Raw genomic sequence first — 17,745 nt, forward strand, 5'->3', positions numbered from 1 at the left:
TGTTGCCACTGCGCGGCTCTGGCCACGTGTATCCTTTCTTCGCGTTCCCCTCTGCAATAGCGCTATTGCAGAGGGGAACGCAAAGAAAAGATACGCTTGGCAGGGCTGTGCTGACCTCAACTTACAAGTCGAAAAACAGAGCGACGGCGGGAGAACGGAGGCTCGTGGAGAACCGGCGCGGGACAGAACGGCTGCTGGGGGCTTGCAGAAGCCCCAGGTAAGTGAAACCATGTGTTTGATACCTATCTACAGTTCCGCTTTAAGCAATACCAGTTACCTGGCTATTCTGCTGATCCTTTGCCTCTAATACATTTAACCATAGACACCTGACAAGCATGCAGCAGATCAGGTGTTTCCTACATTATTGGCAGATCTGACAAGATTAGCCGCATGCTTGTTTCAGGTGTGATTCAGACACTACTGCAGCCAAATAGATCAGCAGGGCTGCCAGGCAACTGGTATTGCTTAAAAGCAAATTAATATGGCAGCCTCCACATACCTCTCACTATGGTTGTCCTTTAAAAGATAAATGAACCTGCAAGTGTACCTAATCATGAATTTGTTACATTAATTCTCAGCTGCAGGAAGATTAAACGTGTAACTTCAGTTTTAGAAGCTACACACGCTGGCATCCACTAAAAAGTGTGCAGCACTGCGTTGCTAATAACCAAGATAGACCAACTGAAATGATGATTCTCCTCCCCCCACCCCATCAGTATTTCTGCTGGCAGTTGAGGTTGTGTCAGATATAAAATAATGGAATTGTATGGCATTTTTTAAATTAAGTAAATTAGAGTTGTACTCTGCTTCAATGCTGTTAATACCTATGTTTGTTTGTTTTTTTGTTGTTGTTGTTTTTTTGTTTTTTTTGTTTTTTGCGCTACAGTGAACCTATAAAATCAAGTAGTAATTCTAGCTTTTGTTGGTGTTTTTAGCTGCATTATTTTCATGTTTTGTGTATGTGCTGTTTTTCTTACTGATGAGTTTGTTGAGGATGTTAGGACCAATAGTCACATGATATGTCACTGACTCAATATGCTTTCTTGCCAGGAGGGGACCTTCTGCACCTAAGTTTGGACCAAGGAATGACAAGATCAGACAGTAAGTCTACAGTGACAGCTGGAAAGTGAAGTATACAAGTCCCAGTGTTGCCGAGTTATATTTAACATTGCTCTGAGCTTCTATGTTAACTATTTTCTATTTCTCACGAGGGATCCTTGTATAATACACTATCAAATATGTGCCTGATGAGAACAGCACAGGTCAGAGTTGGCCTTATTAGTAGAAGAATAATTAAGAATAAGGTGCTATTATTGGTTAAATGCTGGGTGCCTTTACTGGCAGAGAAGGCATTATGTACAATGTGGAGTGCACACATAAAACTTGTTAAAGGAAACCAAAGAAAAAGACAAGAAAATAAATAAAAGCATTGATACTTACCTGTGGCTTTTTTAAGCCTCCTTCAGGCTGTGGGCATACTCCCCCATCCCCCCCTCACGCCGTCCGATCCTCCATTGACCTGCCCGGTAAATTTGTCCGAGTCCACTCAGTTACGCTCTACTTCACATGTGCAGCCCAGCCACACGCCTCATGGCGCATGCACGACTGGACAAATTTATTGGGCCGGAGCGGCCTGGAGGCAGAGAGGGGCCATGGCCTGAAGGCTGCATGAAGTCCCAGGTAAGTATCAATGCTTTTATTTTCCTCATCTCGTGTACACTTTAAGTGCTGGGTGCCTGTTTAGGCAAATATTTGGGTTAAGCCATTATTGCCTAGCTGTCACAATGCCTCCTCCTCCACCCTTTTAAATCTGTCAGTGGTCACATGTAGTCTCAGATATACTACAATGAACCTGGAGAGCTTGGGACAGTTTACAAAAGGACAGTTTGCATATTCAGCAGTGATGCATCGTGGGAGACATCTCAGAGCTCACTCCAACCTAAATAATCGCAAATCGCCTGCCCACTTTTTGAGAAAGTTCCAGTGTGGTGTCAATGCAGCTCTCTAATTGATTGAGTAGCAGGTTGCACCCCTCTGATTGGCTACATTCAAGTCTGAATGCCACAAAGTGTTCTGGTTCCCAAAATAAGATGCTTAAAACTATCTCAGGAACCAGCAGGGTTAGTCATCTGCAATTCAACATTGAAGCGGTTCGGAGCTGGGGGGCCTTACTTACTCTTAATTTGGGGCTCATAAGAAACATATCGGGGGTGATAGCCATTGCCCCCTGCAGGCATGTCTGAAAAAAAGATTGAAACATGCCCATCAATGTTGTGTGCAGAAGGGGGCAGGCACTGTGGAACTCTTAGAAATACTGCGGAGGCAGCATGTCACTTAGGGGGCATGGCTTATGGGAAACTCTTAAAAATGCAGGCAAATGTATTGCACTTCTGCAAAAAAAATATTCAGGATATACTGAAAATGTGTTTTTTGGTGTAGGTCTGCTTTAAAATGGCAATATAACTAAACTTGCTATTTCCCGTATTTGGATTGCAGTGATTGCATTTGTTTATCTCATTGCTGGGGGTCTAGTTATCTCTTTTTTTTCTGATGGGTTTTGGAATAAGTGATGTTTCTGCGCCTAGGCAGTCAACAGGTGACTGTGAGACTTTCCAGTCACTTGTAGCATCAGCCGTGTAAGTTCTGGCCAGGGAATAGACTGATTCCTCTTACATCACCCCTTTAGGGCACACCCATATTTTACTCCTGTGTAAAATGCGGTAATCGCATGTCCTGTAGCTGTTAGTGATTTTTTTTTTCTCTTAATGAATTCTTTGTAAGGATCTGCAGTTGTCACTTCAGCTGTATAAACAGGAATAAAGATACACCATTTAGTGTCACAAAAACCTGCTTTATTTGTCCTGCACTTGCTTTGCTGACTTTAGTATAATTTTGAAGACCTTTCCCATAACTCAATAAATTTTACAGTAAAAGAGAAGAGTATATGAAAGAGGAAATACAGAATTTGAAGTGTTAGGTCAGAAGACCGGTGAAACTAATTTTTCACCGCCAGCTGAAAAAACATGCGACAGAAGCAGCCCTTCATATCCTGTGATTTATGATCGCCAAGGGTCTAATTAGGGCAGAACATCTTAGCCCTACATCTCTGTTGGAGTTTAAACGTGAATCCTAATTTCCCTTGCTCATGAGAGAAAAAGGGGGGCCAAACGTGCACCTTCCGTCCCACAAATTAAAAGGGGGGGGCCAAGCGTGCACCTTCCGTCCCACAAATTTATTGACGTGATGTGACGGTCTATATTCATGGCAGCAACAAACACTCAAATACAGGTCAAGTGCAATAGCAATGTAATTCCAAACAAAGCTTACATGTCCGGCAGTGGCAGGGTCAATGATGTAGGGCTTGGGTGCTAGGCACTGGGCTGGTGGAGCGACAGACATTTCTCGTCGGTATGATGCTTGGTCACGCTGCGTACCACTAAAGATAGGAAGAAAGTCTTCCAGCATATATCGGTGCAAACCTCTGCCTGTTCCGGAAACCTCGCTTCCTGTGGAGCTAAAACTTGTTGTCCTGGAGATGGGGACACCGCTCTGCGTATACCCAGGGCGAAGAATCATGTACCGCCCTCTGCAGCCATGGCAACTTGCAAAGCTTGCTAGTGGGACCATAATATTTAGCATCCTGTCTTTTCCCGCTATGCGCAAGCAGCCTCATTAGGAGCCTGTCCAATTGGATATATGGCAATAAAGATGCCGCGCAACACTCGCCTATTGCGGGGAAGAAGGCCAAATAAAACACGCAGTGCTGATATCCCCTCCACACAGGACAATCAAAAAACAGCAGTAAAATTAAAGTGACAACATACTAAAATGACAACAAATTAAGTGCAAACTGTTAGGCTTAGTGGTATATCCTCCACAGTCAGCACGTAGTGTATATCCTGACGTGGAGAAGGTACACACGCTAGCACCAGGAACCAGGATATCCCCAGTTTAGTGGAGGAGAGGACAAACTCCTGTAGGAGATGTGGCGCACAGAGCAGGCGTAGATCCGAGCAGCCACAACAATACTAAAATACAATGGATACGATATTCCTAGCGTATTACGATTACAGCTATCAATAAAGCTACAAATGACTGACTGGCATATGTATATATCGGCGATAAACCGATACATGACATAAGCAAGGAACGCTAGCTAGGAACTGGAATAATACAAGAAACAGGACTCAGAAGGATTCACTACTTCCACGCAGAAGTGAGCGCAGTCCACACAAGGTAACAGGAACAGGACTAGGAGGGATTCGCTACTTCTACGCAGAAGTGAGCGCAATCCACACAAGGCAATAGGAACAGGACTAGGAAGGATTCGCTACCTCTACGCAGAAGTGAGCGCAATCCACACAAGGTAACAGGAGCAGAACTGAGCTAACTCAGCACGGGTGATCACGATACCTACCAAAACGTGCTGGAAGCTAACTGACTGAACACAGGATATAAACAGTCCGTGTACGTATATATCAGCGACACTGATGTATTAACGTAACACGAATACAAGGTAAATAACAAACGTGCTAGTATGCGTATATATCGGCGATGAACCAATATATGATGCAAGACAAGCAAAGTAACAATTTCTGATAACAAGAGCAGGACTAGGAGGACTCGCTGACCCCTTCGCGGGAGTCAGCGCAGTCCACACGGACTAGGAACGAGGTGAGGCTAGGACAGAGTAACAGACTGAATCTGAGACCATGATAGCCCATCGAGCACTGCAGTAAGCAGTCCTTTATACTGAGGTCATCCAATGGGAGCAGACATGCAGATTCCCACACAGGTGAATGGTAATTAATCACTGGCTGACAGCAGGAAAAGGCAGACAATGATATGCAGCCTGCAAAAAAGGGATTACCATTCCATTGCAACAGACAATGGCCTCAATTCACTAAGATCATGCTAGAGATAATAAGGCAAGAGAAAACTTACCTCCACACGTGAGAGAGTTATCTTACCTCTTCATTCCTTAAGTTACCTCTCCTGTAGTTAATTTACCTCCTCTGTAGTTAATTTACCTCCTCTGTAGTTAATTTACCTCCTCTGTAGTTAATTTACCTCCTCTGTAGTTAATTTACCTCCTCTGTAGTTATTTTCACATGCAGCTAATTAACAGCCTGTCTTTAACTCTGGAGTTATTTTAAGGATTGGAGAGTTAATTTAAAGACAGAAGAGTTAACTTTAGGCTTGCCTGAGGTAAAATGTTTCCTGAATACTACATGCCTTATCACCATGGTAACAACTCTAGAAGAGTTATTAAAGACAGGAGATAAGTTTAGTGAATTGAGGCCAATGTTTGTTTTCACAAAAGCATATTAACCTGTCATTAACTTTAGAGCGACTGCAGATGGAATCAACGCTCAGTGTAAGTGCACGCAAAACTATGCGAGCAAATGCACGCAAAGAAATCAAAAACGCATCACATGCTGCAGAAGTGATTATAACACAAACAATATCCTTACTTAAAAGACATCTTATTTCTCCAAATGCCACATCAATCTTAAACATTAGGCATCTAGCTTCAAGGCTACAGCTAAGACCGCACAATTTCCAAGGTTAGTAATATCCCACATCTTACAGGGAACCGGTGGGTCGTACCGGTCCAGATATCCACCAATCGGGGATGTTTAGGCAAAATATTTAATAAACATATTATATTGTACACTAAGATTTAAAAAAAATGTATATGATTAAACAATTCCCCGACTAGAGGTGAGAGTCTGGACCAAACAAATTAGCTCGGCGCGAGCCAACGCCCCCTGTTTAACAACAGACAATGGCTTCAATTCATCAAAGGGTGTTCGATAACAAAATCCCAGTCCTTAAAATACCGCATTCGGTATTTTACACTTCACTGTGCTAATTCATCAATATTTTCCCATGTGTGGTAGAGGTTCGTTAAGTTACCGAAGTACTACGGCTTCAGTTCATCAAAGGCTGTTAGATAACAGCAGAGTGGTGCAGAGCAGCTTGGAATGTCTGTGTTGTTACAAGCTGATAACAATAGAAGGCATCCAGACATCCCTTTACATGTAAACGTGTTATATTTACTGTTACTTATACTGCCTCTGCTGCTCTGAATCTGTCCATCAGTGTTTCTTAACACTTTACTTATTTGCCACAACGTAGATAAACTTCCTGGAGACATTACAAATGCCATGCTTGGTGATTTCACCACTTGCATCTTTGCATATTCAAACAGGGACTCAAAGGGTTACACCACCATTCTCTCTGCTCACTGCCTGGGGGGTCTGGAAGCTTGTGTGGAGAAGCCGACACTGACCCAGAAGCAGATGGTGGCCATCTTGGATTTTAGACAGAATGAAAATGAAAAATTAAGAATTAAATGAGCACCGGAGAGCAATAAAAATTACAGGAATAGCCTGTATTTGGCATCCACTTTCTCAGGTTTCTTTTAACTTACTGTAGCTAGAAATGATCTTTCCTGATTACTTCAGGATACAGTATGTCATCATGTTTACTTGGCTATCATGGTTGCTTAGCTATCTGCACAGGGCCATATTACTCTGAGGTTGGTTGCTTTTTATCCCGAAGCAAGAAAAGTTGCAGAGGATGGGGTGGGCCAGTACAGACATCAAACTGTTTTCATGAAACAGTTATTTGACCAATTATTTCAGCAGAGAAGAAGCATTCAGTAAAGTGTCTCTGTTCACCCCTGGGCAACATTATCATGAATACCATACACTAACTTCAAAGTTGCCAAAATAATCTTTTCCAGTGGATCAGTTTCCCCACTCATGGTTTGCTGAAAGCCAACATCTGCCATTTCGGCCAGTCAGATTACCATGTACGGTTATTTCCAGGTTAGTGTTAGGTGCTCAATAAGGTTAGTGTAGTGTTAGGAAGGACAGCTCTTTACTCTTATACAAAATCTTTATCTTTAAGGTCTTTTTCACAGTGCGATATTAAAGTCGCATGTTAAAACAACATTTGGCAAAAGGAAGGATGGTCCGCACTTAACAGTGAAGTATAGAACTTTATTGTGGACGTATCCAAAATCTCCACGGCAGGCTTTAAATAGCTGACATGTTTCGGACTAACCGTCCTTATTCATAGCTAACACATAACTGGCAGCACATACATATATATAAAACTGCCAGTACAAAGATGCCCGCCCCAAGTCCACCCCACAACATGGAAGTGGTCAGAGTGCAGGAGGAGGTGCTGACAAGGTCCTCATCCACTACAAATACAATTTAATATGAATGCAATTTAAAAATACAAACATACATGAGTTAATTGAAATAAATGAGATAAAAAGCAACACACAATGAGCAAGACCCTGAATAATATTGCTTAAGGAAGGGGACACTCTACAATATGTAGGAAATGATTCAAAAATAGGATGGCCAGAATGGAGGAAAAGGGGGGGGGGGAGAGAGAGAGAGAGGGGGATCTGCTGTTAATTTGGAGGGGCAGCATAACACAAGTCGGATGTCTGATGGAGTACCTTAATACTAATAATTTGAATCTACAATTCACACATACTGTGGGGGTTGACTCCATCAGCTATCTGGACCTGTGCTAAAAGGTGATCATGAACAGAACAGGATCTTAACTACCACATACAGGAAATCATGAAGCGGAAACACAGTCTTAATACAGTTGCCATCCCACCCACACCATCCGCGGGATACCCGTTGGCGAGTTCACAAGGGCTAAGCGTAATTGTTCAAACGCAAGCTACCTTGAACAGGAGCTAGATATAGTCGAAACTCGTCTGGAGGCAAGAGGGTATCCACATGGTGCATTAGGCGTGGCAGAACCAGAGTGGCAAACAAATCCAGAGCAGACTTAATCAATCTTTCCAGGCCACGCGATTCTGCACCCCCCCCCCCTCCAGGCCCATTTTCGTTACTACTTATTCCTCTGAATATAAACAGTTCACCAATATAGTTGCCAAATATCTCCCAGTGTTACAGGCAGATGATGGTCTTTCAAAAGTCCTGAAGGATGGAATAAGGTATGCGAGCAGACGTGCTCCAACCTTGGGACAGATTTTGTCCCCAAGTTTGTTTTCCTCAGGTTTCTCTGGGAAAACATGGCTTACTACTGTTGGATTGTTTAGATGTGGGGTATCCACCTGCAAATATTGCAGAGTACACATCAGATCCAAAGTTGCTGTCTCTGCTTCTAATGGCCGAAGCGATCAAATAAAACAATGTATTAATTGTGGCACGAGTTATGTGGTGTACCTAATTTCCCGCAGTGCTTGTTCGCTGCAGTACGTGGGGTGCACCACTAGGCCCTTAAGACAAAGGATAGCGGAGCACTACCTGGGAGCTAATTGGCAGACCCTTAGCATCACCAACGTAGCTAAACATTTTTGCGAAGTCCATCAGGGTGATATGACGGGCTTTTCATTTTGTGAAATCGAGAGGGTTGTACCGTCCACAAGAGGAGGCGACCTATATGAGAGATCATTGCGAAAAGAGGCCATGTGGATCTTTAATTTGGGCACCAGAGTTCCGCATGGCCTGAATGCAAGGTGGGATCTAGCTATAGTTACCTGAATACTTCAGTTCATGTGTACCATCCTTGATGGGGCTGTGGTTTGTTCCCCCCCCCCCCCCCTCTTCTCCCCTCTCATCCTCCATCCCCCCCTCTCTCACTTCCCCCCCCCCCCCCCCCCCCTTTCCCTCCACCCTGGCCATCCTATTTTTGAATCATTTCCTACATATTGTAGTGTCCCCTTCCTTAAGCATTATTATTCAGGGTCTTGCTCCTTTTGTGTTGCTTTTTATCTCATTTATTTCAATTATCTCATGTATATTTGTATTTTTAAATTGCATTCATATTACATTGTATTTGTAGTGGATGAGGACCTTGTCAGCACCTCCTCCGGCACTCTGACCACTCCCATGCCAGGAGGTCGCAATAGCAGCTTAGGGGGCGATATACAGGCTGGGAACGCGAACAATCACTCGCGTTCCCATGCCTGTCGGCCGGTGACGGCGAAACCGGAAGTCATCGCCGGCGGGTGCAGAAGCATCTGAGCAGGGCTGCGAGGGCACCGATCGTCTGCAGGGGGCTGTGGGAAGCCCCGGGTGAGTTAATCTCATTTTTTTTGGTTCACTTTAGGTTCACTTTAAGCTTGTAATTATGTTTTACCTACCTATATACTTATACCCTCAAATTCTCTGTGCATGGGGTACAGCACTAGAAAATAATCATTAATTTATGTTTAGTTAAGCTTGCAAAAGCAGGGTAATTTTCATTATTTATCTTTTAGGTAAAATTGCTGTAGCAGTAAATGTCTGGTTATTCTCAGATCCTGCTTTTGTTCTGGTAGTATTGCAAGATCCTTTTCCTGCTGCCTTAGGGAGTTTCCCAGCCGATTTATAATATATAATATGAATGTTTTTTTTCCCATTTATGGAAGTCCTTTCTGCATTTTATTAAACAAAAGAAAATTGAAGACAGGCTTCCAGCTTAAAGGGCTACATTGCCTTAGTACAAAATCGTTAGGAAAGCACAACTCAGGACATATTTCTTATATAGAGAAGTGTCTTCGAATTCATATCTTTGGGCCCAGATCAAGATTTATTCCTGGACTCTAATTGCTTGTTACCCAGAGCTCTTCCCTTCAAATTCAGTTCTCTTAACCCAATGCCATTTAATTTTAGTGTGTCAGTGTCTTGGTTTGATAGTTTTTGCAGTGTTTCATAGGTGTGGTATTGCTGAATTTTTATAATTATTTAATTATGAGCTTTTTAAAGAGGTACATATATTTGTAGGATATAGTAGTACCGTATAATGCTGATTAAATTCTATAAACAATAAGCCCATACAAGTGTATCTGAGATAATGTAAGTATAAGGATGTATACTTACCTGGGCCTTCCTCCAGCCCCCTGTAGTCCATGTGCTCAATTGCCAAACTCCCTGACTGTCCCAGCTGTTCTCCACTGTGCATGGACAGACCCAGCCACTCCCCCACCACGCTCCCATAGCCAGAGAGCGTTCTGGGCCTGTGCAGAGCCCAAAGACTGTAATTGCGCTTGGGCAGAACAGTCCCGGCGACGATCAGGGCGCGTATGCGCAGTGGAGCGTGACTGGGCTGGACCCTGGACTCCATTACAGCGATTGAGCACACGGACTACAGGTAACTGGAGAAGCCCCAACTAAGTGTAAGGCCTCATTCATACCTAAAATCGAAAACGCAAATGCAAGCGTTTTGTGTTTGTGCGCTCCCCTGGCAAAAACGCCCCCAAAAATGGTACAGGCTCTGCTTTGCTGACCACAAAGTGGGCGCAATGTGATGATATGAACCTTCTCATAGAGATTCATTGCACAAGCGTTTCATGGGCGATTTTGAAAATCGCCTGCACTTGAAAAAAGGGCAAAAACGCCCGTAGTGTGAACAAGCCCTTAATGTGTATATTTGCTTTATCGCTGGTCACCTTGAATAATATATAAAATTAATGTATTCCTTGAGACAAGTAAGGTAGTTACATGTGTTTACACTTTTTTAAACATATTATAGCTTAAATAAAAAATAAAAAAAAACACTTTTCTTTGTCATGTAGTATAATCAGGATTAATATGATGTATGTAGTAGCATAATAACACAGCAGAGAAGTACTTTATTATGACGGTTATGTGTGAAATAGGGCGTTTTCACATTTTTTTTTTCATTACACTTGTTTTTGCCGAATTTAATTTCAGCTTCAGATAGCCAATAATTACTTTCTACTCGACAGCCATGCTGAAAATTCACATAAAGGTAGAGTTGCAAATTATGACTAGGATTTTACAGCGTTCATTTCACTTCTGTGAGGATAGGCTACTTGGTAAATGATAGCAGATGCCTTGTTTTATATGGGTCATTGTATAAATGTGTTCTGCTATTTTAACGTACAAAGGAATCTTATCCTGCAGGAAGATTTGTTAGTATGGTGTCCTCAGCCAGAGCAGCTATTCTGTTACAGATCCTCTCATAGTAATCCTCCATGTCTGTCATTTGGAAGAACTACGCAGAATACAAATAAATTCCCCTCTGTGACTGAGTCAAAGCAGGATGTTTTTCCAGTTGCAGAGCTGTGAATAATTCACTGCTCAAAAACATCTGTGCCACCCTTAACCCATTCCTCTTCTTACCATTCTTTTCTTGCTCAAAAATGTGTTGGCAGTGTTGCACATAGCAAGCGGTACAATTCTAGCTACTATTCTTATGATGTTGGTTAAAACCTTAAATCAAGTGAATGAAATTGCTTTACATTGCATCTCCAATCTTACTTTTCTCAACTATACCTTGTGATCTCTCTCTTTTTTGTTTAATTAAAGAGAGTGAAATCAACAAGCAATACAAATATGAATAAGGCGCATAAGGGTTGATTCACAAACGAGCGCTGCTCCAGCAGTGCTCGTTAAAAAACAATTTGCGGCCGCTATCCACGCTAACCTCACTACTTGCAGCATAGCATGCCTTACATGCCTTACTTACTGCCATAGCAAGCCTAAATACTGCCCACTACTGTGAAGTATTGCAACCGTGATACTGCACTAGCACGACCGCTACTACTTCAAATAGCAGATACTTCACAGCATCGGCCAGTATTTAAAGGAGCATTTGTTGCTATGTAAGCAATGTAAGCATGTAACTAAGTATGGCACGCTACGCTGCAAAGAGCAAGTGTAGAGTGCATAGTGGCCGCAAATTGTTTTTTAATAAGCGGTGCTGGAGCAGCGCTTGTTTGTGAATCAACCCCTTGGTTTCCAGTTGCCATACATATACAAACTTCAGTGTTGTAACATGAATCAGGGCTTTAGCGGCGTGCAGCGACTAATTTGTGCACCAGCGATCGCTAGAGCTTCAGATTCTCTAAAGACTAAATTCTAGTCATGCACCAAAATGTATCCCAACAAGCGGATGTTTTGAACTTGATCAATAAAGTGTCATCTGTTTAATTTGCATGTTAGGACAGTATTTTGTTCACGGTTACCATACTCCATCTAAATGGTTAATATACTAGTGGCAGCTACTTGAAAGAGCAGTCAAACTTGACAGTTGGTGTTCAAAGGAAACTGTGAAAGAGATAAATCAAAGGACAAGTTCTTCCTACTTTCCTTATTCTAAAGCTGGTATTTGACCTTTGACTTTTAGTCACCAAATAGAAGCACCTTTCAGCTCTAAGCCAGGGTGCAGTAACTCTGCAAAATGCACATAGGCAAATATTTCCTCTCCTGAGTGAATGTGATCTACTTGCTTTAAATAGGATGAAGTTTACATGCCTCTGTTTTAGTTTAAGAAATTCACGAGTCACTGGGAAAACCCCTAAACTGTTATTTTTCTACTTTTGTTTAATGACCTGACATGTAAGTTGTTAATAAGTCCAGACTTTAGGGAGCGATACATACACTTTTGTTACACCTGCACTTTGATCTATGTTTCCCTTGGCGTAGATGTCAAACTGGTCACATTCACTTTTCTTGACTTGCTCATTAAATCATATTGATTGGACAGGTAAAGGGCATTGGCTCACAGTTGAGATCATCACTCTGCTATCTCCTGTCAACAGGCTCTAATAGTTGGTTAGTGAGAGTTGTGTGCTTTGCAGAAGAGCCTAACCGGCTCTCATGGCTGACACTCCCACTTCCTATTTGAATCCTAATGCGCAGATGATATTAGAAAGATAGTGTACAAAGCAAAGTAATATATGTGAAGGAAACCTATATCTCCCTGAAAGACTGTAACGCTGCATCAGAGTATATCCTTGCTATCCTCCTTCATTACGTACTGCCATCACTTTCTTTTAGAGATTTTTTTCACACTGCCCTCGCCTGTTGTTCAGGGCTGTGGAGTCGGTACAAAAATCATCCAACTCCGACTCCTCAGTTTATGAAACCTCCGACTCCAGGTACCCAAAATAGCTCCTCAACTCCGACTCCATAGTCTTATACTTACCAGGGCTGTGGATTTGGTGAAAAAATCATCCGACTCAGACTCCTCAGTTTATGAAACCACTGACTCCGACTCCAACTCTGACTCCAGGTACCCAAATTTGCTCCGACTCTGAAATTCAGACTCCACAGCCCTGCTGTTGTTGCGTATCCCTGCTGTGGGCTCATACATGCATATAATGTCATCACGTTCAGCATTATCTCAGGCTGCCAGGCCAAGGGCACTTCTACCCCAGCATCAATGCAGAGGGTGGTTATGACATCACATTGTGGAATGGAGCAAGTCCGGCATGTTCACCAATCTACTACTAATTTATCTACTTTATAGGCCATCTGTTACTGATAGAAATGTCCTAATTTACCATAAATTAACGATCATGATCTTTGTTGGAAAAGGAGTAGCTCTACTTTTTAGTATCTTGTCTAGACACCAAAAGGAAGCACTTCAAGTTCAGGGAAATAAACTCTGACACTCCCTCTCTTCTCCATTCTGTATTATTCTACTCAGTAAGCAGAAGTGAAACATGTTCAGGACTGTTTTAAGTCATAGGCCTAGGAAAACATCTGCAGGGGAGGCACACTACATAGATTAACCCCACACAGGTCTTTTTTAAGTGAAAAAAGTCCTTGGTTACAGAGATAAATATAAATTTCAGCAATTCTTGAAGGCTCTGTACTTGGCCCGATCTCCAGAGGACCGTTCTGGAATCAGCACTCTGGGTTCTGGTGCAGAGTTAGCAGCTGATGGCAGAGTTGCTGGTGGATTGATATCTTCAAATTGATGAAGTCACATCAAGCATCCTCCTTCACCTCCGCCTAACTATCTGTGACCTGGATCCTGGCCCAACACAGTTCATGTTGAAATGCCCCGACCTGTTCGTACCGGTATTCCTCAAAATTGTTAACTGTTCCTTACAATCAGGGATATTTCCTGCTTTACTGAAGGAAGCAATCATCAGGCCTCTCCTCAAAAAACCCTCCCTGGACCCAGATGCAATGACCAGCTACAGACCTGTCTCTAACCTCCCCTTTCAGGGCAAGCTAATTGAAAAAGCTGTTTACCTCCAGCTAGAAGCCAAAATCCTACAAAACAACAGTTATGACCCATTCCAGTCTGGCTTCAGGAAACACCACAGCACTGAAACTGCCCTCATCCAAATATGCAACCACCTGCTAATGGCAAGAGACAGAGGAGAGTGCTCGATCCTCATACTGCTAGACCTTTCTGCAGCCTTTGATACAGTTGACCATGACATCTTGATAAACAGGCTACAGGAATACTGCGGCATTGATGGCATAGTTCTTCAGTGGTTCCAATCCTTCTTGAGTGGCAGAACCCACAAAGTGTCTATGGGGCCCTTCCTGTCCACCCCTGTATCACTTAAGTATGGGGTGCCCCAGGGCTCCATCCTCTCTCCCCTGCTTTTCACAATTTACATGTTACCGCTTGGAAAACTAATCCAAAAACATGGCCTGACATACCACTGCTATGCAGACGACACCCAACTATATCTTTCCTTCAAGCCTGGTGTGACAGACCCAACTCTAACTATAAACGCCTGCTTACGTGAACTACAGCAATGGATGAATGACAACTGGCTGAAACTAAATGCAGACAAAACTGAAGTCCTTCTGATTGGAGGGCAGAGCATGATAACAAAACAACTTAACTTACAGTCTTCATCACTGGGAATAGGAGGCACGGATCTACGCAGCTCTGATCATGTGCGTAGCCTGGGAGTTCTAATTGATGGGAATTTAAACTTCAGAACTCAAATCTCTGCTGTGGTGAAATCATCCTATTTTCACCTGAAGAACATTGCAAAAATCAAGCACCTCATCCCCCCAGAAGATCTGCCAACCGTAGTCCATGCCTTCATCACATCCCGACTGGACTACTGTAATGCTCTCTACACTGGCCTTACAAAAAAGGTCTTGTACCGCCTACAGCTGATACAGAATACTGCTGCCAGACTGCTAACCAACCAACCCCGTCACTGCCACATAACGCCAGTCCTGCACTCCCTTCACTGGCTACCTATAGAATGGAGGGTCCTATTCAAGATCGGCCTACTGACATTTAAATCCCTGAATAATCTGGGCCCTGGTTACATGAAAGAAATGTTGCAGCTGCGTAGCAATCCCCGCATTCTCAGATCCATAGGTTCTAATAATCTAGTCATACCCAGAGTCCACTTGGAAACTTTTGGTCCCAGAGCCTTCTGTCATGCTGCCCCTACATTTTGGAACTCCCTACCTCAACAGATCAGGACAGCTCCATCCCTGGCCGTGTTTAAATCCAGACTGAAAACCCACCTGTTCAGTTTGGCATTTGCAGAATTCTAACTTTTGTTGTGTGAATACTTCATCCTACTACCAATTACTGAATCTGAGAGAGCCTAAGCGCTTTGAGTCCTATGGGAGAAAGGCGCTATAGAAATGTTATTGTATTGTATATCTGCTAGGCTAGAAGCTTAGGAGGGCCTGCAGCAGCTGCTGGAACTGCCAGGTACATTAAGTTTTATCCGACCTTCCAGGGCCATATAACCAGATTGCAGTTAATTAATAGAGTCTGTCATAGCAGCCACTTGTTTTGTACAAGGTGGACATGATAGAAGCTGCCTCAGCGGTATAAATCTTTTGGCTGTAGATATTAGGTTACAGAATACCACGTGCCTGGATCTTGTAGAACTGCTTAGATGAGGGCAGCTTCTCATGCAAGTCACTGTCAGCTGTCCCTAGTGTGGGAACAGAGACCAGCGGACAGCAAAGGGCAGGAGAGCATGGTTGGTGCTCCAGCAGGAAGCTAGTCCAATGGCAGGTGGACTCCTCCACAGGCTGTGAACCAGATGGTAGACTGGACAGTTCTTGGATGACTAGTTCTGACAACAGGAGTAGCAGGATTCCCAGTAGCAGGTTCAGTAACAGCAAGCAGCAAAGTTCTTCAACAGAATAGAATTTGGCAACAGAGCAGACAAACTGACAGAGCAAAAGTCGGCAACAAAATTGGATTCTCTGACAATCCAGAGTCTGTGCCAGTGCAGATAGTTGGACAAATCAGAGGTCGGCAACAGATCGGATTCTCAGACTAGTGAAGATCAGCTTCAAACAGGGCAAACACAAGTCAAGTCACTGGAACAAACACACTAACTGCAATACTACAGCAACTTGCTAGTGGCACTCCTTGGTTTAATTTGGCCTTTTTGGCACAAATGCATATAGATGTGCACACACGAACTCTGGCACATGCGTAGTAAGTCCATACCTTTCAGCCTGAGACTTCCTAAGTCACAGCGCATGCCAATACGCACCTCCTTGCAAACGTACGCCTCAGCACACGCTCATAGACACTTGGAAATAGCCGCTGCCATACTAAGCACATTAGTGACTGTGACAGAGGCTTGACTAGTATAACAGTGATATGGCAAGTGCTACTAATTATGCTGTAATCATTTTAACCACTTAAGCCAGAAGGGTTGTTTGTTTGTTTTTTTGCATCTGAGCAACTTTCACCTCCATTCATTTTCCAATAACTTTATCACTACTCATCACAATGAATTAGTCTATATCTTGTTTTTTCCGCCACCAACTAGGCTTTCTTTGGGTGATACATTTTGCTAAGCCTTATTTTATTCTAAATCCATTTTAACAGGAATATTAAGAAAGAAATGGAAAAAAAATAATTATTTCTCATTTTTTGGCCATTATAGTTTGAAATTAATACATGCTACCGTAATTAAAACCCATGTATTTTATTTGCCCATGTGTCCTGCTTATTACACAATTTAAATTATGTCCCTATCACAATCTATGGTGCCGTTATTTTATTTGGAAATAAAGGTGCATTTTTTCGATTTGCATCCATATCTATTTACAAGCCCATAATTTAAAAAATGATATTAATATACTGCTTTGACATGCATATGTAAAAAGTTCAGACCCTTAAAGTAACTATTTGTTTTTTTTGTTTTTTAAATTGTCATTTTTTTTTTTTTGTATTAAAAATTGTATGTGGGTAATTTTTGGTGTGGGAGGTAAACAGCTAATTTTAAATGTAAAAAAAAAAAGTATATTTATAAAAAAAAATGGGTGTGTGTAGTTTTACTATTTGGCCACAAGATGGCCACAGTGAAAAAGTCCTGGAAGCGTGATCGTACGCTTCCAGGAAGAAGAATGAAGAAGGGGAACTTTTTGTAACTCAGAAAAAAACACAGCCTCTGATTAGAGGCTGTCGGTTTTTCTGCGGGGGGCTTCGATCAATGAATGGGATCTATTATCCCATTCATCGATCGCTGGGCTAAAGGCCGGTGTCGGGAGCATGCGCGGCATGCGGGAGTGCGCGCGCAGCCCAACTGGATGAGAACGTTCATCCAGTTGGGCTTAAGTGGTTACATTTGGTTTATTTTAATTATTGCAACTTCAGATATTCTGGATTTGCGCCTCAGCATTTTGATCTGTAAAGACCAAGGCTGTACCTAAATTTTTGTCTTTTTGTAAAGTGCCTACACAATCCTTATAACAATTCTATGAAGGGTTTGTTATGTGGATCTCGTGAGCTTGAACCATTGGTAATTTATGTATCCTTGGTAGAATAACATCATTACTGTATATAACCAATCAGTTTGTTATTGGATTCTGCAAAACTAAAGAAGGCTACAAACGTCCTATTCACAAGATATGAAGAAGCAAAAGGTCCTTGACTGGGGCACTAAAATGGGCAGCAATGACCCTGCACATGATTATAAACAGACAGTCAGATACTCACAAACTAGCACATGATTATGAGTTAGTTAAAGTGGAAGTACTTTTA

General features: G+C 42.5%; 1 protein-coding gene across 1 annotated transcript in view; it reads left to right on the forward strand.

The window, feature by feature from the left end:
* VAMP4 (vesicle associated membrane protein 4) overlaps positions 1-17,745 on the forward strand; it is a 48,389-nt gene that overhangs the window by 17,307 nt on the left and 13,337 nt on the right. The window contains exon 4 of the mRNA XM_068239900.1: positions 1,051-1,101. Within this exon, the coding sequence (XP_068096001.1) occupies positions 1,051-1,101 (51 nt within the window). The remainder of the gene's footprint in view (positions 1-1,050; positions 1,102-17,745) is intronic.

The sequence above is a fragment of the Hyperolius riggenbachi genome, chromosome 6, assembly GCF_040937935.1.
Source record: "Hyperolius riggenbachi isolate aHypRig1 chromosome 6, aHypRig1.pri, whole genome shotgun sequence".
In the NCBI taxonomy this organism is placed as follows: domain Eukaryota; kingdom Metazoa; phylum Chordata; class Amphibia; order Anura; family Hyperoliidae; genus Hyperolius; species Hyperolius riggenbachi.